This window comes from Diabrotica virgifera, chromosome 3, assembly GCF_917563875.1.
Source record: "Diabrotica virgifera virgifera chromosome 3, PGI_DIABVI_V3a".
NCBI lineage: Eukaryota > Metazoa > Arthropoda > Insecta > Coleoptera > Chrysomelidae > Diabrotica > Diabrotica virgifera.
In genome coordinates, this window is record NC_065445.1 from 53,297,332 (window position 1) to 53,324,181 (window position 26,850).

The 26,850-nt window shown below is 33.0% G+C and overlaps 1 protein-coding gene across 1 annotated transcript in view; it reads left to right on the plus strand.

The window, feature by feature from the left end:
* LOC114349040 (myotubularin-related protein 6) overlaps positions 1-26,850 on the plus strand; it is an 81,900-nt gene that overhangs the window by 46,609 nt on the left and 8,441 nt on the right. The window contains exons 8-10 of the mRNA XM_028299471.2: positions 2,675-2,803; positions 6,570-6,696; positions 18,120-18,425. Coding sequence (XP_028155272.1) covers positions 2,675-2,803; positions 6,570-6,696; positions 18,120-18,425 — 562 coding nt within the window. The remainder of the gene's footprint in view (positions 1-2,674; positions 2,804-6,569; positions 6,697-18,119; positions 18,426-26,850) is intronic.

Consider the following 26,850-nt stretch of genomic DNA (forward strand, 5'->3'; position numbering starts at 1 on the left):
CGATATTTCAACAAAAAAAAAGGTATACTTGTTAATAGCTTCAAAACTGAACAGATTTCGAGATAATCGCATTTTACAAATCAGCTGCATAACTCTGTTTACCGCAATTATTCCAGGCAACGAAGGAAAAATAGAAAAAATCATCAATACTTATAAATTTTGGTATGGAATACATTCAACGTAGTTTCCAAAACATTAAAGAAAAAATAGTATACGCTATTATTTTTTTACATGCATCATTAAGATAATATTAATAATCTGTTATTGGAATCAGCTACATAATAATTCTTAGTTGTGATATTTGTGCGTTAAAGCACTGAATACCTGATAAATGCTTCATTTAGAGCCAGTTTGGATGTCATCATTAGACAACCCCATTCTTATTAATTCATTACGGCAAATTTTAACATAGTAGGCTGATATCACGAATGATTTTGACTTAAAATAAGTATTGTTTCATTAACATAGTAGGCTGACGTCACTAACGATGTTGACAACTTCAAATAAGTATTGTGTCAATAAATGAGTGACTTTTGTAATATTTAGTTTATTTTGGTTTATTAAACAAAAGCAGAAAATGCCGAGGCATAATAATTTTTCAAATATCGATATGAGAGATATGATTGCTATTTATTGTCAGCAATATTTTAACGGGCGTGCAGCGAAAAGGGAATATTTAAGACGATACCCAGACAGGCTGCAACTTAATCACCAAATATTTCAACATATATTTCGGAATTTAGGCGAAAGTGGTTCATTTCGTCCTAAACGTGACAATTTAGGCCGACCGAAAATGATTACGCCTAATCAAGAAGATGAAATAATGGTTCGCGTTGACGATGATTCTCAAGTACACGACGTTTATCTTCAGCGTTAGGAATCAGCAAAACTTCAATTTTAAAAATCCTACACCGCGAGCAATTTCACCTTTACCACTTTACACCTGTACAAAATCTATTACCAACAGATTTACCTTTAAGATGCAGATTTGCAAATGATATCCGAAACAGGCAAAATCTTGACCACTCCTTCGTCGATAGAATATTATTTACGGACGAAGCTACATTCACACGCCGTGGGGTTTTAATTTAAGGAACAATCATTCCTGGGATATTGAAAATCCTCATGTTAAAAGAGAAAGGCATTTTCAACATGAATTCAAAATAAACGTATGGTGTGGAATCATTGGAAATCATTTTTTAGGGCCATGCGAGTTACCTCGTAATTTGAATGGTGATAACTATTTACATTTTTTACAAAATGATTTTATTGATTTGCTGGAAGAATTGCCATTAAACTTAAGGCAAAATATGTGGTTCATGCAAGATGGTGCACCACCACATTATACGAGAGCAGTGAGAACATACCTAGATAACAACTTTCCTGAACGCTGGATTGGTCGTGGTTGTCATTTTCCTTGGCCACTACGTAGCCCAGAATTTAATCCGCTCGATTTGGGTGTATGGGGAGCAATGAAACAACATGTCTACAAGAATGTCATAAACACTCGCAACCAACTTTGGGAAGAAATGAATGCTGCAGCTGTTTCTTTTCAACCAATGATGCTATTTAATATGAGACGATCTTTTATGGAACGCATTGATAAATGCATTGAAGAAAATGGTGAACATATCGAACACTTACTTTGATAAAAAGTGTTATGTTATTCAGTTAAACTATTTCTTAATTTCAATTGAAAATAAAATATGATATTATTATGACTTTAATTTAATATGATATGTAAAATGTCTGATGTCAAATCCAATAACAGATTATTAATTATCATAATGATGTATGTAAAAAAATAATAGCGTATACTATTTTTTCTTTAATGTTTTGGAAACTATTAACTTTAGTTGAAGGTATTCCATACCAAAATTTATAAGTATTGATGTTTTTTTCTATTTTTTCATTCGTTGCCTGGAATAATTGCGTTAAACAGAATTATGCAGCTGATTTGTAAAATGCGATTATGTCGAAAACTGTTCAGTTTTGAAGCTATTAACAAGTATACCTTTTTTTGTTGAAATATCGTATCTTTAATATTTTATCAGAAAAATAGTGTTAACTCGAAGAGGTTAAGCGCAAATTTATGTCAAATATGTGGCATATGTGGCGTCCTCTATGAGATACATCAAAATTATGCATTAAATTATAATTCCTCTTACTCAAAACCTCTACTTATAAATTTTTGTAAATAAATCTCCATAAGCATGAAAGTTATGGCGAAAAATTAAATTTTAAATTTCAACTTTACCACCCTGTATCTTTCTTAATATTTTATTAAATTTTATTAAAGTAAGTTGGGTTAAATCGTAATATTTTAGAGTGTAGAATCTACTGTTTCTTTTTGTACAATTACCTAAGGACCACCCTGTATATAAAAATGCAGAATCTATATTATTGTTTAATAGACTGTGTTGCTGTTGCCTATATTTATATTTATCAAACTTACTATTTTATTGGGAAACAAGCCACAATTTAAGTTAAAAATTAAATATAATGACGTTTTACGTATTGCATATTACGTTTGACGTTTTACGTATTACGTTTCGGAATTAACTTATTAGAATTTTTTTTACTAAGCAACATAAACAAAATGTGCTTAATTTATTCATATTTTGTATTTCAATACAGAACAATATTTATATGTCTATTAAATTTCTTTTGTTAGGTTGTCTGAGAGAACGTTTTCACTTTGGGGATATATGGCCAATCATCTGAACGAATACATAAATCCTTTATACAGTACCGAAGAAAGTCCGGAAATACTTTTGCCAAATTTAATACCTCAAAATATCAAGTAAGTCCTTCTTTTATTATTAATAGTATACTATTAAATGAGCGTGTAATAGCTATTAGATGCGAGTAGAATAAAATAATTTTTCTGCGACCTTCTATTTTTATTAGTAGAAAAATATAATTATTAACTACTCTCGATTAACATCAAAATTTACAAAATAAATGTTCACCAATAGTATGCGACTGAATAATTGGTTGCCTACTATTAGGAACCGTATAATATTGTTACAATAATACGAAGTGTAAATGTCTCGACCGTCAACATTATTAGTATGAAGATAAATACTATTTTGTTAAATTTCTGTTAGAGAATCAAATTTAAAGATTGCAACGTAATAACAAGCAAGCTCATGTAACGCAATGACAGTCTGTTTCGACCTTAATATCTGTCACATATTTATGTCACTAGACATGAATCACTTGATTAATTAAACCCGTGAGTAATGACCTGTGAGTAACTAACTGAGAAACGTGAAGTATTACTTACGGGTAAAGTAATGGATGTTATCGACACCCCCATCGAACAAGGTTGTAAGTAAAGTTACATCTTTTTTCAAATATCAACACAGGCGAATGCAGCAAAAAATTGCACAAACATCAATATAAACGATATAGTTTAATTCTCAATAGTTTGGCTGATACTACATTGAAAAAGTTGTATTTTAACTTACGTGTACCATTTTAGTGTGAAAAAGGCAGTAACACTGGATACTACCTATGTTAAATATTTCCTTTCTTTATACTTCACGATTAACAAGGTTTTTAAATGAGTTACAACTTTTTGCACGTATATTTAATTTATAAAGTATTCAAACATACAGGGTGCGGCATTAATATGACAAAGTCCAATTACTCCTTTGTCGTAAGAGATACGAAAAAAAGTTATTTAGGTAATAGTTGGGGCACACCTAGTACCGTAGTTTAAAAATATTTTCAAATATACAGGGGCGTGCGTATTGACAGGGTGACACAAACTTATGTTTTTTTAAATGGAACACCCTGTATATTTTTGCATTTGGATTCTCCTCAATGTTTCCATTCTTAAAATATATAGTTTTGTAATATTATACGAGGTAGTTTAAAAGATAATTACGTTTTTTGTTAATTTCGTAGCAACATTTACACCCTGTAGAATTGTAGTGATTTGACATCAAATTTTTATTTTATGTTCAAACTATTTTTAATATAGTGTACTATTGTTAAACATTAACAGTATAGCGAAATGTTAAATTTTAGTATACAGGGTTGGTCGAAACTCGGAATGAGTATTTTCTTAGTTTTCTTAAATGGAATGGTTTTTCTTTAGTATTGTAATGAAATGATATTTTATGGTACTTTTTTATTTCTTAAGAATTCCCTATCCCTAAGTGCTTTAATTTGTAAGTTATTCGTGATTCTTTAAGCCAAACATTAATTGCAAGAAAAATTACGTGAAATTTTATTAGGTGGCCGTGAAAATATTCAATAAAAAGTAATTTTTCGAAAAAAATACATCATAATCTAGCCCGATCCTTAATTTATTAATATTGGATGAGATATCCAAATAAATTCGTAGTTAAGGTTGTTGGTGCGCAAAATATTAATAAAAACATACAATATTCTACCTAGTCGGCTATGACACTAAATTTCCTTAAACATTTGACATTATACTATTTTTATAGTTCCAGCTGCTTTGTTACCAATACTAATATGAATCTTTCTAATGAGGAACTGATAAGATTTTTGTGCTAATGGAGTATAACAAAAATGTGCTATTAGCAATAAAAATTTTTCATCAGAAATTCCCTGATAGACGACAACTAAGAAGAAAAACGTTTAAAAATATACTAGAACGGTTTCAACGGACTAGACACTTAGATTATGATAAATCTGATCGAACAAAAACTATTGTAAGTGAAGCAAACAGGAAATAAATGTAATCTTTAGTGTCACTGAGGATCTGCATATTAGTAGAACCGTTCTTACAATCTAAGTATCTATTCTGTTGAAACCGTTTTAGTATACTTTCAAAAGTTTCTCTTTTTGGTTGTCGTTTATCAGTAAATTGCTGATGATAAATTTTTATTGCAAGTAGCGCATTTTTGTTATACTCTCCTAGCACAAAGCCATTTTAATCAGTTCCTCATTAGAAAAATTAATATTATTAATGGTAACAAATCAACTGGAACTATATAAATAGTATAATGTCAAATGTTTAAGCAAATGTTGTGTCATAGCCAACTAGGGAGAATTTTGTATGTTTGATTAATATTTTAAGCACCAACAAACTTAACTACGAATGCATTTGGATATCTCATCCAATATTAATAAATTAAGGATCAGGCTAGATTATTATGTATTTTTTTTCGAAAAATTATTTTTGATTGGATATTTTCACGGCCACCTAATAAAATTTCATGTAATTTTTATTGCAATTAATGTTTGGCTTAAAGAATCACGAATAACTTACAAATTAAAGCACTTAGGTATATGGAATGCTTAAGAAATAAAAAAGTACCATAAAATATCATTTCATTACAGTATTAAAATATACGGTGTTCCATTTAAGAAAACTCAGAAAATACTCATTCCGAATTTCGACCCACCCTGTATACTAAAATTAAATATTTCGCTATACTGTTAACGATTAACAGTAGTAGACTATATTAAAAATCGTTTGAATATAAATAGAAAATTTGATGTCAAATCACTACAATTCTACAGGGTGTAGATGTTGCTACGAAATTAACAAAAAAACGTAATTAACTTTTAAACTACCTCGTATAATATTACAAAACTATATATTTTAAGAAAGGAAACATCGAGGAAAATCCAAAAATGTAAAAATATACAGGGTGTTCCATTTAAAAAAAAACATAAGTTTGTGTCACCCTGTCAATACGCACGCCCCTGTATATTTGAAAATATTTTTAAATTACGGTACTAGGTGTGCCCCAACTTTTACCTAAATAACTTTTTTTCGTATCTCTTACGACAAACGAGTAATTGTACCTTGTCACACTAATGCCCCACCCTGTATGGTGCATCTCATAAGTCAATTTATCGAATAAAAGTAAAAAAGGATTTACAGACTTTTTTTCCTTTTTGATAGTTGTGGTGGAAAAGTAATTAAGTAAAATGGTTTAAAATTAAATATTTACAGATACGCAATAAAAATGCGAAAAATTTGAGATATGTTATATCATGTTTTTTTTATAGTGACAGAATATTATTGTTATTGTAAAATTTATAATTTCCAATTAAAATTGTGTAAACTGTGAGTTAATATTTTGTTTAAATATACCATAAAAACTAATTTTCTCCTAGCTATATTGCAAATAACTCAAAACATACAACCTTTTAATAGTTAAACGGGAAAAATAATTAACACGGAGAGTGTAAAATGGTTGTTAGGCGAGTTACAACCTTTTTCTACTAATATTTATGTTTAATCTCAAGGTTGTATCTCAATCAAACTCAAGATTTTCAATAGCTAATAAAATTACAATGCAGACATCTCACAGTAATTCTTTATTATGTTATAAATATCATATCACATTAGTGTAAAATAGTCTAATAATTTCGCTACAATTTTTTAAAAATTAATGTTTTCGTTTTTTGCCTCTCCTGTAAAATCGCTAAAAATGAATTACAACCTTGTTCGATGGGGGTGTCGTTATTATCTATTCAAAATTAGTGAATAATGAGCAATTAAACGGTCGTAGAAAAAAATGATTACTCTGATGTTTTACGAGACTCTTGAAATATTAATGATTTTTATTTTTTAGATTTTGGAGAAGTATGTACTGTAGATTTGAAAGCGGTGTACATCCTAGAGAACCTCAAGCAGATTTGCTGTTAGTTACATCCGATTATGTATTTTCCCTAGATGAGCATGTTAAATTTTTAACTAAGGTAATTTTAATTTTATGATTAACGTTATTTTTTTGATATTAATAAAAGTGTTTTAAAAAAACAACTGAGCATGACTGACAGAAATTCAGTTAAATTATATTGCTGTATTATTAAGCAGAGACATATAATAAGTAGCAAGATATGCCCAAGCTTACAGCTTTAACACGTTGACTGCCATAAGAAGCATGACAGGATTTGTTTAATACTTCTTCTTCTTGTGGTGCTTTCTCCTTTAGTGAAGGTTAGCGACTACACTGGCAAATCTGTCTATGTCCAATGCGGCTCTAAACAAAGATGTTGAATCAAGGCCGGTCCAGTCTCTGATATTTCTAAGCCATGAAATGTGGCGCCTACCGGGACCCCGTTTTCCTTCAATCTTACCCTGGATGATCAGTTGCGCGAGGCGGTACTTTTCGTTTCTCATTATGTGTCCCAGGTAGCTAACTTTTCTGACTTTAATGATTTTCAGCAGTTCCCTATCTGTACCTATTCTCCTCAGAACATATTCGTTGGTGGTGTGGGTTGTCCAAGGTATTTTCAAGATTCTTCTATAAAGCCAGAGTTCAAAGGCTTCTAACTTGTTCATCAGTGTTGTGTTGAGTGTCCAGGCTTCCGTTCTATACAAAAGTATTGACCACACATAGCAATGCAGAAAACGACATCTGAGGCTGATACTAATGCTACTGTTACAAAATAAGCTTTTCATTTTGATAAACCCCTGTCGGCCTATCTCTATTCTCGCCCTTACTTCTTGTTTATAAATCAAGTTGATTATTGAACCAGCAACCAAGATATTTTTATTGGCTTACGTATTCAAGCTGTTGGTGTTTCACATATATTGGAAGTGGTAAATTTTTGTTCCTTGATATTTTCATAACTTTGGTTTTCGCAGTATGGGTTTTCAACCCCATTTTTTCACAACTCTCAGTAACCCTATCCAACAGTGTCTGCACACTATGGTCCGAATCAGTCATTAATACCGTGTCATCTGCATAGCGGATGTTATTTACTCTTTGGCCGTTTATCCTGATTCCTTCTAAAGAGTGCGATAAAGCGTTCGCAAATATTACCTCAGAGTAGACGTTAAAGAGTATGGGTGATAACACACAACCCTGTCTAACACCTCGTTGTATTTCAATTGGCCTCGAAGTGTTACCATTGATCTTTATGATTGCTGTCTGATTCCAATAAATAGCCTCTATAATTTTAGAATCTCTTTTATCGACTCCGATGTCGTTCAATCTTTCTATTAAGGTCTTGTGCTTCACCCTATCGAACGCTTTCTCAAAATCTATAAAACAGACAAAAATGTCTGCTTGCTGATCTTTGCATCTTTGTACCAGAGTTTGAAGGCAGAATATTGCTTCTCATGTCCCCATACGTTTCCTGAAGCCAAATTGTTCTTGACCGGTGACCTCATCACATTTTTTATAATATATTCTGTTCTGTATGATACGCAAGAAAAGCTTCAGAATGTTATTTAATAGACTTATAAGGCGGAAGTCCTGGCATAATTTGGCGTTCTTCTTTTTAGGCAGTGGTATGAAGACGGATTCAATCCATGTTTTAGGGATCGCCCCTGTATTGTAAACATTATTAAATAGTCCAAGAAGGTCTAAGTTTTCCTCGTTGATTAACTTCAATAGCTCAGCTGGTATTTCATCTTTTCCTACAGATTTGTTGTTTTTTAGTTGACGCAGAGCATATTCCAATTCGGACTTTAGTATTGGAGGACCTTCGTCGTTTTCTTTATTTAATGTAGGAGGTTCTCTGATGTCATAGAAGAGTTCCTTTATATAGTCTTCCCACATGTTTATTTGTTCTTCAGGGCTTGAAATCAGTGTGCCTTCTGCGTTGATTAGATTATTTGGTCCTTGTGAGTATGTCGTGCCTGTAAATTCCTTGAGTTTCTTATGAAGATGGAAGTCATCATTTTTTTATATAAGTTTTCGATCTCTTCACATTGTTCTGTTATCCATTTTTCTTTTGCAATTTTTATTTTTTGTTTAATGGTTCTATTTATTGCTTTGTACATTGTTTTTTGCTGTTTGCGTTTTCTTCTTTCATCCATTCAATCCAATATTTCCTCTGTATAATATTTGTTTAATACATGTTCTTGTAATTCTTGTTCTTGTAATATATGGCATTTGTTTAATACATGTTCTTGCCTGTACTAATCTGCTGGTTATCATCTCTTGCTCCGTGGTTCTATTCTGTGAGAGTATGAATCCTAAGTATTTGAATTTTTCAGTGCCGTTAATTTCCCTATCATCGTCCATTTCCAAGTTTCTCACTGGTTCTTCTTCTTCTTCTTCTTCTTAACTCAGGCGAGACTCGTTAGTCTCTGGCACATGGTCATAAGACCTTTGTACCAAACCCTGTTCTTCTCCTTAAACTTTAATAAATCCTGTGGCCTCAACGAAGGCCAACAGTTTTCTTATTGGTAGTTTTAGGATCTCTTCTGGTTCAAACCTCATTTGACCAGTGAAGTCCTGCCTTACATCACCTAGCACACTGCAATGGCATAGTATGTGTATGGCAGTTTCTTCTTCCATTTCACACTTTCTGCACCATGGTTCATTCACCTTACCTAGTTTGTATAGGTGTTTTCTTAAACGGCAATGTCCAGTCACCATTTCAGTGACCGTTTTGATCTCTCGTTTATTGAGGTTCATTAAACTGTTGTGAGAGTTTTTTATCAATATTCTTGATTATTTTTTTAGTCTGGATTTGCCCTTGAGTGGTTCTCCATTTATTTTGATGATTCTTTATCAGCCATTTCTGAACCTCGCTTTTCATAGCATCTTTAGTGATGCCACAGAAAGGTTCTGGGCCTTCAAAAGTTTCTCTCGAGTCTTGTTTCGCTAACATATCTGCTCGTTCGTTCCCATGCACCCCTTAATGACCCGGCACCTATATTAAAGACACTTGATTGTCTTTTGCCAGGTTATTGAGGAGATCTTTGCAGTTTCTCACCAGTTTTGATTTGGTGAGAGGGTTCTTTACAGCCAGAATAGCCGATTGGCTATCTGTGTAAATTTTGATTCTCTTAGCTTTAGGGTCTTCATCAACGATTTCATCAATGCAGGCCACCAAAGCAAAAACTTCAGCCTGGAACACCGTTGTATGTTGACCTAGGCTGTAAGATTTATTATAGTTTCATGTTTGCCCAAAGACTCCTGATCCAGTACCATGGCCAGTTTTAGATCCATCAGTGAACGATATTAAGTCCCCATTAATATTTGGGACTTTTTGTTCTCTAGATGGTATAATTGTGTTAATCTTCTCAGTGAAGATTAGTTCTGGTGTCATCATATCTGAGTTTATCATAAAGATGGATTCCTCAAGTATAGTCCCAGTAATGTTTGTGTGGCTATTCAACACATAATTTGGCATCCAAGTATTGTTTGCTTTGAGTCTCAGGATGGTCATAAAGGCTACCGCCGAAATATATATAATTCCAGCGGAGGGAGACCTGTGATAGCCTCTAATGAAGCCGTTCCTGTACTATTCAAGGCTCCTGTTATATTTAGAAGCGCTTGTCTTTGTAGGGTGGTGAGAGTGGTCACACAAGATTGCAAAGCCGTCTTTCTCCACCAGAGTACTGATTCATAAGTGACTGTCGGTCGTATCACTGATGTGTACAACCAACATATCACCTTTGGTTTCAATCCCCAGGTTTTACCTACAACTCGTCTGCAGTTCCAGAAGAGTCGCTTAGCCCTATTGGTTATATTGGTAATATGAGTATTCCAATTGAGTTTCGAATACAGGGTTACTCCTAGATACTTAACCTCATTGGTTCTTTCCAGTACCTCTCCAAATAATTTCAGCTCACTCAGTCCAGTAAGCTTCCTCTTATTTGTAAAGGCTACCAGTTTAGTTTTAGAAGGGTTCACGGGGAGGTTCTCTTTCAGACACCAGTTCTCTATGTAGTGAAGGGCATATCGCATCTGATACGCAACAATGCTGGGAAATTTTCCCCTAGTTACTATTACGATATCATCTGCGAAACCCTGGGCCCAGATTCCTTGGGCGCTTAGCCCATGAATCAGATCATCGACAACTATGTTCCATAATGACGGTGACAATACACCGCCTTGAGGGCATCCCTTAGTTGCCCTCAGATTTATGGTATCTTCATGCGTATCTGTGGATATTATTCTGCTCTGAAGCATCTGAATAATCCACTTGCATGTTGTGTTGTTGATTTTCTTCCTCACCAGTGCGATTTGTATAGACTCGATTGAGGTATTATCAAATGCACCTTCTATATCTAAAAATGCACCAAGGGCGACTTCTTTCTGATGCAGACTCCTTTCGAGTTTCGACACTAGATTGTGCAGGGCGGTTTCACCTGATTTCCCTGCCTGATATGCCCATTGCCGTTGGTGCAGTGGATTTTCATTTAAATTGTTTTTCTGGATGTGTTCATTCAAGATTTTTTCCATGGTTTTTAACATGAATGGTTTAACATCACTGGTTCTTGTTGTGTTGTTAAGTATTCGGTCTTTTCTAGGTTTATTTCCAGTCCATTTTTTGTGTATTCCTCTTCTAATTTTCGGAGCATACAGGACGGGTCTTCTTCATCTTGAGCCGTTACTACTTGGTCATCTGCAAAACTTAATGTGTACAGGAAGTTGTTCTGGATTGGTATTCCCATCCCTTCACATTTCCTTTTCCATGGTTTTAACATTTGTTCTTTGTTTGTTTGAACAAATATTAGAACGAACGAACGAGCAATTCTAATCTCTTATGTACAATACATCTTTACAATAACACATCTCAATGAAAACAAAAATGGCTTCTTTAAGCTCCCAATCGGAAGTTGGATATCATCATCACTATCTTTAGTCTATCTACCGCTGCTCTGAAGAAAACAAACTACATTTAACCTTTAACTACCCGCGCATCAAGTTATAACGTAACTACACGCGTGGCGTACTTTATACGCCACAAGAAAATACACTTAAAAACACCGGTTTTTTTTTGAAAAAATGCACTTAGTTGTTTGTTATGAACCTTTTTCGGCATCAGTGAATACTTGGAGTTCCTTCTCAGTAAGCCAATTGGGATTTATAACTGGAATCTGATTCCACGATAAATAAAATTACTAATAAAATTTTTTTTAAATGTGATATTTTACATGGGAAAAAGTATTGTTTATAAAGAAAAATATAATTTGTGCCATAATGACTAAAAAACAATTGAAATATGTACTTATATTGCTACTTATATTAAGGTACTAGTACACTTTAGAAGACCAAAAATAAGGATTTTTTCAAGTTTTTTTTCTCAGAACCTTTATTAAAAATGAACATAAATCTTTTTACATATTAATATCTAACTCTTAGAGAATACAAAAAATATATCTTTTTTCATTTATGCACGTACACTAATATTGTAGAGGGCGCCAAAGTCGAGGTCTCGAAAAAAAGTAGTTCCGATGGCGGACAGTTAATCTCAGGATTGGGATCTCCGAAACAAAAATATGGTACGGCATTTGAAAAAGGAAGGTTCCTTACGTGACAATTTACCACCGTTAGGGAAAAATTCCGCAAAAAAAAATATTTTACGGAAATTTGAAAAAAATTTTGTGAAAAAATCACCCGTTTTTTTTTTAATTTTTCATGGTTAAACAATATTTATTTTTTTATTTTTTGGTCAAATTGTGCTAAATTGTCACGTAAGAAACATTCCTTTTTTAAATGCAGTACGATTTTTTTGTTTCAGATATCCCAATCCTAAGATTAACTGTCAGCCATAATATTTCGAGGCCTCGACTTTTGCATCCTCTACAATATTAGTGTACGTGCATAAATGAAAAAAGATATATTTTTTGTACTCTGTAAGAGTTAGATATTAATACGTAAAAAGTTTTATGTTCATTTTTAATAAAGGTTCTGAGAAAAAAATTCTTGAAAAAAATGATTATTTTTGGTCTTCTAAAGTGTACTAGTACCTTAATATATTCGTGGCGTATATTGTCCACCACCGGAAACAACAAATAATAAACTGTAAATTACGATCTTCCCAGAACGCCGATTATAACGAAACTAAAACCAAATTGTAAAGCACATTCCAGTGATAGGTTAGAGAGATAAACAAGGTCAAAAATTAAATTTTTAAATATATTGGCAGTAGAATTCTTATATTTGGCGTATAAAATACGTCAGCGCGTGTAGTTAAAGGTTAAATCAGTCCCTTAAATTTTTCGACCATAGTACTATCCTTCTATGATGTTGAAAGGAAGCTATAATTAGCTTACCTCAGCTTAGTATCATCTTTTTAATTTCAGTACTTAAATCGCATCTCAACTAAACTAACTTTTCTTCGTTTTTGATATTTTATGGACTTTACGGTCTTTAAATGTTTATTCTTCTTAATATACTAGTCACAGTGGCGGCTAGTCTTAAGGGACCACCGAGCCATGGCACTGGTTCTCAAAAATATACTTATCGGAAAATATATTGATGGATAAAAATACTTTTATTTTTACTATGCTTTTTTTAATATCAATGCATTATCTACATACTTTATTTATCATTATGTAACTTAATCTACACGAAAATACAAATAATTCCTGTGAGTTGCTCTACCCGAGCACCATTCCGTATGGCTCTAGATTTGACTTCAAAAGTATAGGAAAAGGTAGACGAGGCCAGCTTACAACGGACGCTGGTGTTTATGAGAATCCGAGCCATTCAAACTTTGGCTCGAGTGTGTTTTAGAATGTGGCTTTGCTAGTGTATTATAATGGTTTTCGCTTATCTATAACTTTTTAACGTTGATTTGAAATTTTAGTCATCAAATTTCAGTCATCACTCTTCAAATTTTAAGGGCCGTGTAAGGATGTTTAACAGAAATATACAGTGATGAGCGCGCTAGTAACCGGCAAAATAGCATAAAAGATGAAAAACGTATTGAGTTGTGAGATAAAAAGGAATGCAACTAGTTGAGCTGGGAAATTTAGCGATAATAACCTAAAAAATTTACATTATATTGAGTGTTTCCCACCTTTACACATATTAGAGGAGTATGTTAACTGCCACTGTCACAGTGACAGCTTTAGTTGACATACTCCTCTGGTACATGTAAAGGTGGGAAACAATCAATATAATGTGAATTTATATGTTAATATCGCTAAATCTCCCATCTTTCCATCTTTTGCGCTATTTTGCCGGTTATTAGCACGCTCATTAGCCGGGTTTGTGGATGTGATAAAAAAAATGCATTTTTTGTTTCGTGTGTGTTTTGTTTGGGAGCGATTCTACATGGGCAATACGTGGTATTAGATTTAGTGCATATTTACGAAAAAATAAATATATGCCTTGCCTTATTTTCATAATTCTTTATCCAAGCGATCATCTAATTATACATAAATTTCAATTTTAAAGATACTTACTGTGCCAAAAAAAAACGAAAAAAAATCTTTTTTCATCCAGTACCTGGTAAATTTACCTATAAAGTTGTGTTAAGGGTAAATGTACCTTTTTTAAGGGTAAATTTCTCTATTTGTGCACCGCCTCTTTCAGTAGTGACGAGCCGACACTGACTAGTCATGTTGTGACTGCCTGATTGACATATAGTCCATGTCATTAAAAAAAACATCCTTCTTTCCATACTTATTCCTCCTCTTATCTGGCCCAGTATTATCAATCTTAGCATTTCATATCTCTGATCTCTCATTACATATTCCAGATATTGTAATTTTCTTATTTTTGTTGTGCTTATTATTTCGTATTATTTGTCCATTTCTCTCAATACTTCCGTGTCCGTGCTATTTTAAGCATCCTTCAGTAAAACCACATTTTATAGTCTAAGAGCTAGTGAACCCTCCGACTAACGGTCTTCCTGTAAGGCTAGAAATTTGTATAGTGATAATCCATAGCACACCAAGGCTAAAAATCATGACCTGGCAGGCATCAGTCCTGCACGTGTATCCACCAGGTGAATCGAAAAGTGCATAGTTTAGGAGTAAAATAAACTTTCTCCTGTAAGGATTAAATTTACTTATGTGTTTGAGTAAGTCATTTAGAAGAAATGTGTACAATGACAGGCGATGCTGAACAGCATAAGACCTTGCCAGGCGAGGGGAAAGATTAGGGGTTTTTCCTAAAGTTATTTTTTTTGCATCGAACAAAGTTTTTTTAGGTTTATTGAATCATTCTAAACAGAAAAGGTCTTTAGTGATTTTTCTCTTAGGTTAATAGTTTTTGTTATATAAGCGATTAAAAATTTTGAAAATTGCGAAATCGCCCATTTTTAACCCTAAATCGGACATTTAACTAAAAATTTCAATGTTGCCAAGGTATCTAGATATTCTTTAAACATTGATTGATATAAATAAGTATTGATTGATGTAGTATAAGTGAGGATGTTTGAGTTGCATAAATTCATTATCTCGAGAATGGGCAAATTTGAAGAGAAGTCCTCAGACAGGTCGATTTTTATTCTTAAATTAGGACTTTTTGGCATATACATAATACTAGTGACGTCATCCATCTGGGCGTGATGACGAAATCGATGATTTTTTTTAAATGAGAGTAGGGGTTGTGTGATAGCTCATTTGAAAAGTTATTTAATTCTCTATTCAGTAATATAAACATTAATAAAATTATTTATACAGGGTGTACAAAAAATTTTTTTTATTAAATTAATTTAGACAAAAAGAAGAAAAAAATTTTTTGTACAGCCTGTATAAATAATTATGTTCATGTTTATATTAGTGAATAGATAATTAAATAGCCTTTCAAATGAGCTATCACACAACCCCTACTCTCATTTTAAAAAAATCATCGATTACGTCATCACGCCCAGATGGATGACGTCACTAGGATTATATATATGCCAAAAGTCCTAATTTAAGAATAAAAATCGACCTGTCTGAGGATTTCTCTTCAAATTTGGCCATTCTCGAGATAATGTTATTATGCAAACTCAAACGTCCTCACTTATACTACAGTGTCGCGCCCGCTTGATTAGCAATTAAAAAACAAAGGGGTTTTCGATATTGTATTGCAAAAAACTCTTCGGGATTTCATCAATCAATGTTTAAAGAATATCTACTTACCTTGGCAACATTGAAATTTTTAGTTAAATGTCCGATTTAGGGTTAAAAATAGGCGATTTCGCAATTTTCAAAATTTTTTATCGCTTATATAACAAAACTATTAACCTAAGAGAAAAATCACTAAAGACCTTTTCTGTTTGGAATGATTCAAAAAACCTAAAAAAACTTTGTTCGATGCAAAAAAATAATTTTAGGAAAAACCCCTAATCTTTCCCCTCGCCTGACAAGGTCTTATGCTGTTCAGAATCGCCTGGCATTGTGCACATTTCTTCTAAATGACTTACTCAAATACATACTTAAATTTAAACCTTACAGGAGAAAGTTTATTTTTCCCCTAAACTATGCACTTTTCGATTCACCTGGTAGATACACGTGCAGGGCTCATGCCTGCCAGGTCATGGTTTTTAGCCTTGGTGTGCTATGAATTATCACTAGACAAATTTCTAGCCTTACAGGACGACCGTTAGTTGGAGGGTTCACTAGCTCTTAGACTATTAAAGGACTGTTAGCTTATTTATGTGTTCATGCTTCAGTGTCCAGCTTTCAAGTTCTTATTAATATTGTAGTATCGAAAACACCTAACATCTCAGAGCTGATACTCTCAGTTCTAATCTAAGACAATCTTCAGATAAATGTGTTCATTTTTACAAACGCATTTCTTGCTATTTTTATCCTGGTTCTTATTGTTGTTGATTACTATTTTCTGAAATCCAGATTACCAAGTATTTGTATTTATCAACCGTTTCTATCCGCACATCTCCAAAATGTATGTTTCTATATTTGTTCTCTTTGTTATTATCATATATTTAGCCTTTTTTATATTCATTTTAGTCAATATTTTTTGAAGTTATACTTCTTTAGGCGCGATTGAGAGTAAAATTTCATAATACTGCGCGCATGCGCACACATACAGTATGGCGTTTAGTTGCTAGATCTTTCTAGTTATGTATAAATATATCAGTGCAAAAAAAGGTGTGAAAAGAATATATTAGTGTCTTTAGTAAATATATTTATTATAATTTTTGTGTCTTTGGATTTGTCTTCCTCAGGAGTAAGATTAGTATTATTAAAACATTTTATTGTATATTTATTATAATCTTATCCCTCTTATCCAGTAAGAAATTCGATTACATTCAAAAATACACAAGCTAGAACTAACCTTATGTTGAATTCTCCTCTATTCGTCATGTGCAGCTATTATAATGCCTTAAGTATTTACTGCGATATATTTAACTGCAGTTTAAAGCAACTTATTTCTATGGCCAAGATCTACCTAGGTGATTAATAATTTATTTCTTTACGTTCAATAGTATGTTGTTCGTTGCTAATTTTTCAAATTATGTATCAGCGCAAATAAGCCATTAAAATAATATATTAGTGTTTTTTAGTAAATGTATTATTTATTATAATTTTTGTGTCTTTGGATTTGTCTTCCTTGGGCGTAAAATATTAAAATATCTATTTTTATATTTCACTTGTCACCGTGATGTGTAATTATGTATATGCGAAACGTCAATAACAGGCGCCTTGATAACCTGGTTGGTAGGGCATTGGACCAGAGATCGAGAGATCGCGAGATCACGGGTTCAAATCCCGGACGATTCATATTCTTTTTTTTTTTTTTATTTTGGCATTGTTAAGTTTTGGTTAATTTTTGGTAATTATTGTTAATTTTTTGTATTGTAACTGTTAAGTATATTTATTTCGTTGAAGTTATATAATAGAAGTATAACTTCTTACGTACGTACAAAGTACACACACATTGTTTTTTACAGAAACTGCTTGCCTTGTTTAGTATTAGTTTGATTCAGCAGATCTTGCCATAATCATAGTGCTATCTGTATATCTTATGTTGTTAATAGTTCTTTGTCCGATATAATATACGATTTGTTGCAGTCTTCATAAGGGATATTGTATTGATTTTCCAGTACAATTTTTGTTTTTGCGGATGGTAATATGGTTGAAATGTTCCTGTCGGTGGTAAAAATAATCTCTGTTTTGTTTTTCCTTGGTACTCTGCCGATTTTATCTGTCGTGTCCTTTATATAGGGCAGGATAGTTTTTCCAATGGTATTCTTCTTCTACCGGATCTCTGATTTGTTTCTGCGTCTTTTCAATGATAGACGCGAAGAAGATATTTTTTCTGTTTATGTTTTAGTTAAGATATTGTAATAGTTCGATATCGATATGTAGCTCTTGTAAACACAATTGTAAAATAACAAAACTGACATTCCTTGTCATTACATACTATTGGCTGTAAAAAAGATACCTATTTTAATTGGAAAATACACAAAATTAACGTTGAGCGAAGAATATCAATCATTATTAATATTTTGTCACTTATTTACAGAAACTATCATCTGTAAAATCCCTTATAACTCGCAACGTCGAAAAGAAGAAGAACAAACCGAAACGAGATCAACTTTGCAATAACGTTTACTTGGATAACAAAACTCAATACGAAAAAAAAGCTTCCAGGGAAATGGAAAATGCCGAACAAGATCATCCGCTAAAGAATCAACATAAGGTAACAGAAGAACTTTTGGATATGGATCTTCTAGCCAAAGAAGTAGACTCTGTAGCGGTTGATTGGAAACCATTGAGAAACGCCACAGAGTGTAGCTGTTCGCTGACGCTAGATCAAATTAGTAAAAAGGTTTGTTGGTATTCTAAAATATACGTAGTTTCAAAAGTTATGCATCAACCAAAATTTGCGCTATTAACAGAAAGAGAAAGTAAAAAATTAAAAACGTCTTCTTCTTTCTAGTATGATCGGTCATGCCAGTAGCGTTGATTGATAAATACGGAAAGATGCGAAAGCCTATGCATTATTTTGTTGTCTTTAAAACCCGCCCGTGTAGTGGCGCGCCTAGCTTAAATTTGTTGGAACTAGCCTTGGAGGAAAGTGTAAAATTCTCCCTACTCAAAGAACTAGCCAACAACACGCGGTTATTTTACGTGGCCCGTATTCAAAATTTTAACGCAGTAGTCCGTATCATATTAATCTGTATTATTTTTTTTTTATTTTTGTTTCTGCAAAAATGTTGAAAATATAAATTGACTATAGAGTTTTTTTCACTAGTCTTGACCTCACAAGTAAATACTTTTCGAGTTATTTGCGAGTGAATATATTCATTTCTCAAAAAATAGTACGTTTTTACTGTTTTTAGACGGATTTTCGCAAATAACTCAAAAAGGAAGTATTTCACCAAAAAAATATTCATAGCAAAAATACAGCTTATCAAAAAGTGAAAAAATGTTTTATATAATATGACATAATATGAAGTTGTAAACCCAGTAAAAACAGAGTTGTAGCTAATGAAAATTAGGTTCGTATTATTTGTCAAATTCAAAATTGAATATTTCTACGTGAACTAACCAAAAAATTAAGAACTTTTCGGGGAAAACTTCGGGGAAAAGTTTTCACTTCTGTCGGCACTCCCATGAGTGCCGACAGTTAAATTTTTTTTTTTAATTTTTTAATAAACTATATTTTTATTGAATAATTTTTTGCTGTGCTATTTGCGTAAAACCGTCTAAAAACGTGTTTTTTTTTGTTAAAAAACGAACATATTCACTCGCAAATAACTCGAAAAGTATTAACTTAATGAAAAACCTCAATAGAACAAAACTTGCTCAGAATTAATCAGTTTACCCACTTGATAGATACTAGATAGTATTAGACTTATTGATATTATAGCTACCTAGTCTTATGCAAAGTGGATTTAGAAAGTCCACATCTATATTAGACAACCTAGCTAGTGGATATTGAATCTGTAATTCATGGGTCATTTGGATGTGATCAATTATGTTTGGCTTATGGCTTTTTTTATTATATAACGCTTGCCATTTGGGGATTAGATATAAGAATTCTATTAAGTTGGTCAATTCGAGGAAATATAAAATGTAATTTCCTATATAGACGAAACTTATTCGAATAGATAACGTTCTTTTAGACTCAAAAATCAAATTAAACGACATTTCTCAATGGTCTGCCCGTTGCACTTTTCCTTATTGCCATCAATGACATCGCTAAATCACTTAACCCACTAGTCATTTAGAAATTAGAGAATTGGTCGAACACTACTGGCCTAGAATTTTCTCCCACTAAAACGAAAACAATAATCTTCAGTAATACTCCAAAGAAGCATATATTACAGTACCTAAAATCTACCTAAAGAATTTTTTCTTCTACTTTTTCTTTTATATAGGCAGTACTGCCTGTTTTTCTTCAACGATGCCTTTCATTCTGTCCCTAAATTGTCATTCCATCTTTTTCTTGGGCGTCCTATACTTCTTCTGCCTAACGGTGACTTGTCCCTGGCTATTCTTACTATCCTTGATTCTGACATCCTGCTTATGTGTTGATTCCACTCTTCTTTTCTATTCTCTACCCAGGTATTTATATTGTCTACCCCACATATGCATCTGATTTCCTCACTTCTTACCCTGTGCCGTAGTCCTTTTCCAGCAATCCTTCTTAAGATCTTCATGACGTTGGTCTCCAGACGTCTTTGTATTTTGCTTGTATCTGGTCTTGTTTCGGCAGTATAAGTCATAACTGGTCTAATAACTTCAGTCAAAAATGACTTATATATTTCAGTCGTTTCTTTCCACTCTTAGGTGTTTGTTTTTCCAAATTGTGTCGTTTAGGCATCCGGCCGTTCTACTGGCTTTAATTATTAGTCTTTTACCTCTTCTTCGATATTATTGTCGGCTGATAGATTAAATCCCAGGTATTTACTTTTATTGTCTAAGTCCAATTTGCATCTTATTGGTTCTTTGGATATTACTAAGCTTTTTGTTTTTTGGGCTGATATTTTCATATTCATTTCTTTTGCGTTAATGTTGAATTCGTGCAGTAATCTTTGTAGGTCGTCTTCGCACTCTGCTACTAACACGGTGTCATCAGCGTAACAGAGTATTTTTATCTCTTTATCGCCCATTTTGTACCCTCTTTTTTTCTTCACTTGTTTTATTATTGCATCCAGCGTTATGTTAAACAGTAGAGGGCTTGGTGAATCTCCTTGCCTGATTCCTGTGTTTGCTTCTATGGGTTCTGTTATTATTCCATTGACTTTCATTTCTATTTTATTTCGTACATAAATGTTTTCTATCAGTTTTATAATATCCAGTGGTAAATTTTTGTCATATAGTAGGTATATCACGTCTTTTAATTGTATTCTATCAAATTCTTTCTCTAGGTATATAAAACAGAAAAACCCTCGCTTGTTATATTCTAATGATTTCTCCGCTATTTGTCTTATCACAAAAACTGCATCGTTATGATCTTCCACTGCTAAATCCTTGTTGTTCAACCGATATATTTATGCACGCCATTATTTTCTTCATAAGTATTTTTGTTGTGAGTTTCAGTATAGTGCTCCGTAAATTTATCCCTCTATAATTACTGGGGTCTGCCCTACCACCTTTCTTAAATAACGCTATCATCTGAGTGGTACTCCATTCTTCTGGAATTCTTCCTGTATTTATTATTTTACTTATCAGGATATTCAGTTCTTTGTGAAGTCTCTCTCCTCCGTATTTTAAAAGTTCATTAGCTCTTCCATCTTTCTCTGGTGCTTTTCGATTTTTCATCTGTTTTAAGACGTTCGTTATATCTTCCTCTTTAATTTCTGTTTGCTCATCCGATTCTAATCCTGGTTTTCCAGTTCTTCACGATTAGCTGTTTGTTACAGGTTTTTTAGGTAAGTTGTCCATGTATTTGTATCAATATGTTTTACTTCTATCAATTCCTTCATCTCTGCTGTTTGACCCCTTATCATTTTTCACATTTCCTTTTGCATCCCGTATAAGTCGTGCTCCGTCTCTTTTGACAATGCTTACCAATGTTCGGTTTTCTTCCTTCTTACTATCGAGTTAAACTCATTTCGAACTCTTCTATATTCTTTATATGTTTGTCTCGTTCTTTTGTATTTGTATTCTAGCTAGATTTTCTTTTTGTCTTGGAATTTTATTTTTATTTCTTCACAGATCCATGGTGTTCTCCTTTTCTTTCGTATATGTTTACTTATCTTACGTTCTCCAAGTGCGTTCGTTGCTGCCATTGTGATATTATCGCTAATCTTCCTCCAACTTTTTTCTATGTCTTCATCTGGTGTTATGTAGTTTTCGTTCAGTACTTTTTGCAGTCTTCTCTGGTATAGATCTCGTGTTGACAAGTCTCGTAGCTGTTCTACTTTTATTCTTCTCTCACATTCAATAGGGTATTCTTTCCTATTTCTTTGTAGATGTATTCTGATTTTTGCAAGTACTAGGTTGTGATCACTTCCGATATTAGCTGCACTTAAACATCTTATTATGTCTAGTACTTGAGAATGGTGGTTGTTTCTGTTTGTCAATATATAATCAATATTGGATCTGTGTCCTCCTGTATTTTTGAATGTATATTTTTGTTGATCTTTGTGTCTGAAGAACGTATTGTTTATTCGAAATTCGTTCTGAGAGCAAAAGTTAATAAGTAGTTCCTAAAGAATTTACAATAAATTATTCAGAATTGATTAACTTCTTGGGAATAAAACTGGATAGTCGTCTATCTTGGTAAGACAATATACACTCACTCCGACTGTCAGCTCAAACGGCCTCAACTTAATGAAAAATATCTCTCATAAACAATGGGATGTCGACTTCCAAACTCTTATGACTGTTCACTGAAAGTTGGGTTTCAACCTTAGATACAATACGCTAAAGTGTTACTTTTGGCTTGTTCTCTTGTATGGAATGAAAGCATGGATAATAAAGGCCAGCTCCATTAACAAACTTGAAGTCTTTGAAATGAGGTGCCTGCGCCGAATGCTTAAAATATCATGGACATACTTAGGGACATATTGCGAGGAGAACGATATACTTGTCGGCAACTGGTACTCGAAGGAAACATAGAGGGTAAGGGAGGTCTAGGAAAAGATATCATGGCTGCGTAATATTCGCCAAATGATATTAATGAAATTACTCTTAATATAATAATGTAATTCTGACTATCTAATATCTCACCTGACAATAAAATGCACGGTGGACGCCTACGCAGAAATACACGGAACCTTTAAGAAGTAAAGTTAATAATAAATAATTCAATAATTATACTTAGTCACTATTTTACCAATAACTCGGAAAATATCGACCGCACGAAAAAACTTGGACGAAATTGTAGGAAATCGCCATTGCAACAATTTAAGTCCTTACCATTTTTCTCTCGAAGAGTTTAAAGTGGCCGAGCGGGTTACTTAGTCAATTTAATTTAAGTAAATACGGTTGCAATATCTCCAAACAAAATATACAATCATCAGAAGAGACTGTAATTAACAAAAATAACTACCTAATTTTTTATCGAGATTATGAGGCAAATAAGAAATGTACAATATCTAAAATCACCCAGTGAGTATTTTTCTCGTAAAATAATTTTTTTAATAAATAAATTATATTAGTATATACATATAAAATTATTAAATAAATTTTAGAATATTCATTGATTTGTTTCAAGAATTCAAATTAAAAGACAAATTACAACTACAATTCTTGCTAATTTAAAAACGAGTTTAGAAAGTAATACATAGGTACACTCCAATAATTATTTTAAAGATTGCCACTGTTATCGTTGAATGATAACTCAAATTTAAATGCATCAAAAGAAATAAATAATTTTTATTATAATCCAGTCGACCCGACCGACCCCAAATTCCGATAACCAAAGCTACTTGAATACGTCTCATCGTTGTCTCAGGTAAATTCAATCTCGTACCTAGAAAGCTGCTAACGCCATCTATTTCTAAAACCACTGGTGTCGTACATAAACGCTCGTTCAGTTTCGTATCTTCCAGTATATTTATCAGTCAACGCTAGTAGGCTACTGCCTGTTCATTGCCATCAAGTCTTCCCAGCATTCTCGCCATCGTTTTGGTGGTCTACCGCGGTCTTTTACCTACTGGGTTATTTGTTTTTGCGCTTTTAATGAGTCTGTTGTCCTCCATTCTCTTTATATGTTTGTTCCAATATCTTTGTCTCTCTGACCCACCTTCCTATGTGCTTTATTCCACAGTTTTGTCTGATGTCTTCACTTCTTATTAGAGTTTTGCCTTGTTGTTGTTGCCTTGCATTCTTAGTGTTCTCATTTCAACTGTTCTCATCATTGGTAACTTTCTATTTGTGTCTGCTCTTGTTTCTGCCGCATATGTTATAATAGGTCTTATTGTTGTTTTATATATTTTGACTTTGCTTTCAGTATTTCGATATTTGTTCTTCCATATGATTTCTTTCAGGCATCCCGAGATTCTAGCTGCTTTCATTGTTTGTTCTCTGACCTCTTTTGAGAGACTTCCGTAGCTTGTTATTTCCGCTCCAAGATATTTGAAGTGATTCACCTGTTCCACAGTATTGGAGTCAATTTCCAATTTGCATCTTATCGATTCTTTGGAGCCACTCTCTTTGGTTTATGAGCCACTCTCTCAAGCTACTTCTTAAGATAATTCTTAATAGAATCAAGCAGAAATGTGAAGAGACAATGGGAAACAAGCAATTCGGTTTCAGAGAAGGATTGGGAACAAGGGAAGCTTTGTTCTCAATGTTAACATTACTTCAACGATCATGGGAAGTACAGAAACCAATTTACGTCTGCTTTATAGATTTTGAGAAGGCGTTTGATAGAGTTCAACATAATAGCGTTGATTGATAAATACGGAAAGATACGAAACCCTATGCATTATTTTGTTGTCTTTAAAACCTGCCCGTATAGTGGCGCGCCTAGCTTAAATTTGTTGGAACTAGCCTTAGAGGGAAGTGTAAAATTCTCCCTACTCAAGGAACTAGCCAAGAACACGCGGTTATTTCACGTGGCCCGTATTCAAAATTTTAACGCAGCAGTCACTATCATATTAATCTGTATTATTTTTTTTTTGTTTTTGTTTCTGCAAAAATGTTGAAAATATAAATTGACTATAGAGTTTTTTTCACTACTCTTGACCTCACAAGTAAATACTTTTCGAGATATTTGCGAGTGAATATATTCATTTCTCAAAAAATAGTACGTTTTTAGACGGATTTTCGCAAATAACTAAAAAAGGAAGTATTTCACCAAAAAAACATTCATAGCAAAAATACAGCTTATCAAAAAGTGAAAAAAATATTTTATATTAATATGACATATTATGAAGTCGTAGACCCAGTAAAAGCAGAGTTGTAGCTAATGAAAAGTAGGTTCTTATTATTTGTCAAATTCAAAATTGAATATTTCTACATGAAATAACCAAAAAATTAAGAACTTTTCGGGGAAAACTCATCATAACTTTTTTAAAAAGTTTAAAATAAGCTTTATTTTTTTGAGTTTCTAGTATCAGAAGTAAACAAGTTGCGGACAAAATAAAGTTGATCCTTTTTTTTTGTAAAAAATATCTAAAAATCACCTCCTAATTAGCATCTCAAATGAAATTAATCAGTAGCGCTTCATAAGTTACTTTACGTATGTATGCTTATTATAGAGGATCTGTAAGTTTCATCGGTGCATAGTGCTTATTTTTGAAAGGCTGTAGTTAAAAAGGCTTCAATGAGTCACTAATCACGATTATATGCAAATTTGGAACAGCCATATCTTAACCAATTTTTGTATTACAGAAAAACAAAATATTCAGAAAACCAAAACCTTTAAACTTTGGGATATTTCGTATCACAAGTTATTTAAGGTTAAAATAGCGGCGAAAGCAGGAAAGGAAAGGTCATGGGAGAGATTTGGACAAAAAATGACAAAAAATTATAGGGAAAACCAAAAACTCTTCTACGGTGCATTAAAACAACTCAGACAAAAGAAAGAGCACATTATGCCGAATATAAAAGACAAGAATGGAAACGTACTAACAGAAGAAAAACAAATAATGGAAAGATGGAGAGAACATTTCAAAGAGCTAACTCATGTAGACAAGGACAACATAGGGGAGATACAAGAAAGGAATGAAGAACAACAAGTGGAATCCATAACAAGAGAGGAATTAGAGAAAGCAATAGAAAGAGTAAAACTGGGCAAAGCACCAGGCAAGGATCATATAACCCGGGAAATGATAAAATTCATGGGGACAGAGGGAATGGATAGCATGAAAGAACTAATGAATGATATCATAAATAGAGCAGAATTACCAAAGGACTGGAAGAAAGACATTATATTACCAATACACAAAAAGGGAGACAAGAGAAACTGTAATAATTACCGAGGTATCACCATATCAAGTATCCCTGGGAAGGTATTAGCAAGAATACTAGAGACAAGAATAAAAACCCAAATAGAAACAACTATGGAAGACACACAGTGTGGATTCAGGAAGGACAGAAGCACGCAAGACCTAATATTCACATTAAGACAAGTAAGTGAGAAGGTAATCAAGAAAAATAGAGAGATACATATGTGCTTCATTGACCTGGAAAAGGCGTTTGACAGAATCCGAAGAAAGGACGTTTGGAAGACACTAACAGAAAGGGGAGTCGACAGACACATAATAGAAGTAATAAAGCATATGTACAAAAATAATAAAAATACAGTAAGAACCAATAACGAGGAATCCAGAGAATTTTCTACAAGTCAAGGCGTCAAACAGGGATGCGTGCTGAGTCCACTGCTGTTCTCAGTGGTACTGGATGAAGCGATAAAGAAAGCCAAGAGAAGAATGAGAAAACTAACATTAGGATACTGGCAAATGAAACAGACTCAACTATCGGAGCTACTATTTGCAGACGACATGGTATTGATAGCAGAAAACAGAGAAGACTTACAGAACAATCTTGAAATCCTAGAAGAAGAACTATCAAACATAAATATGAAAATTAATACAGAGAAAACAAAAACAATGATAATTTCAAATACGAGGAAGACACACGCAATAGAATTAGACGGGAAACAACTAGAGCAAGTGGAATATTTTAAATACCTAGGAGTAATAATCGAATCAAATGGTAAACAAGACATGGAAATAAACGAGAGAATGGGACGAACAGGAAGCTTATTTAACACTATGAAAACAACATTTTTTGGGAAAAAAGAGATACCGGAAAAAGTAAAAACGGCAGTCGTTAAATCAGTAGTTAGA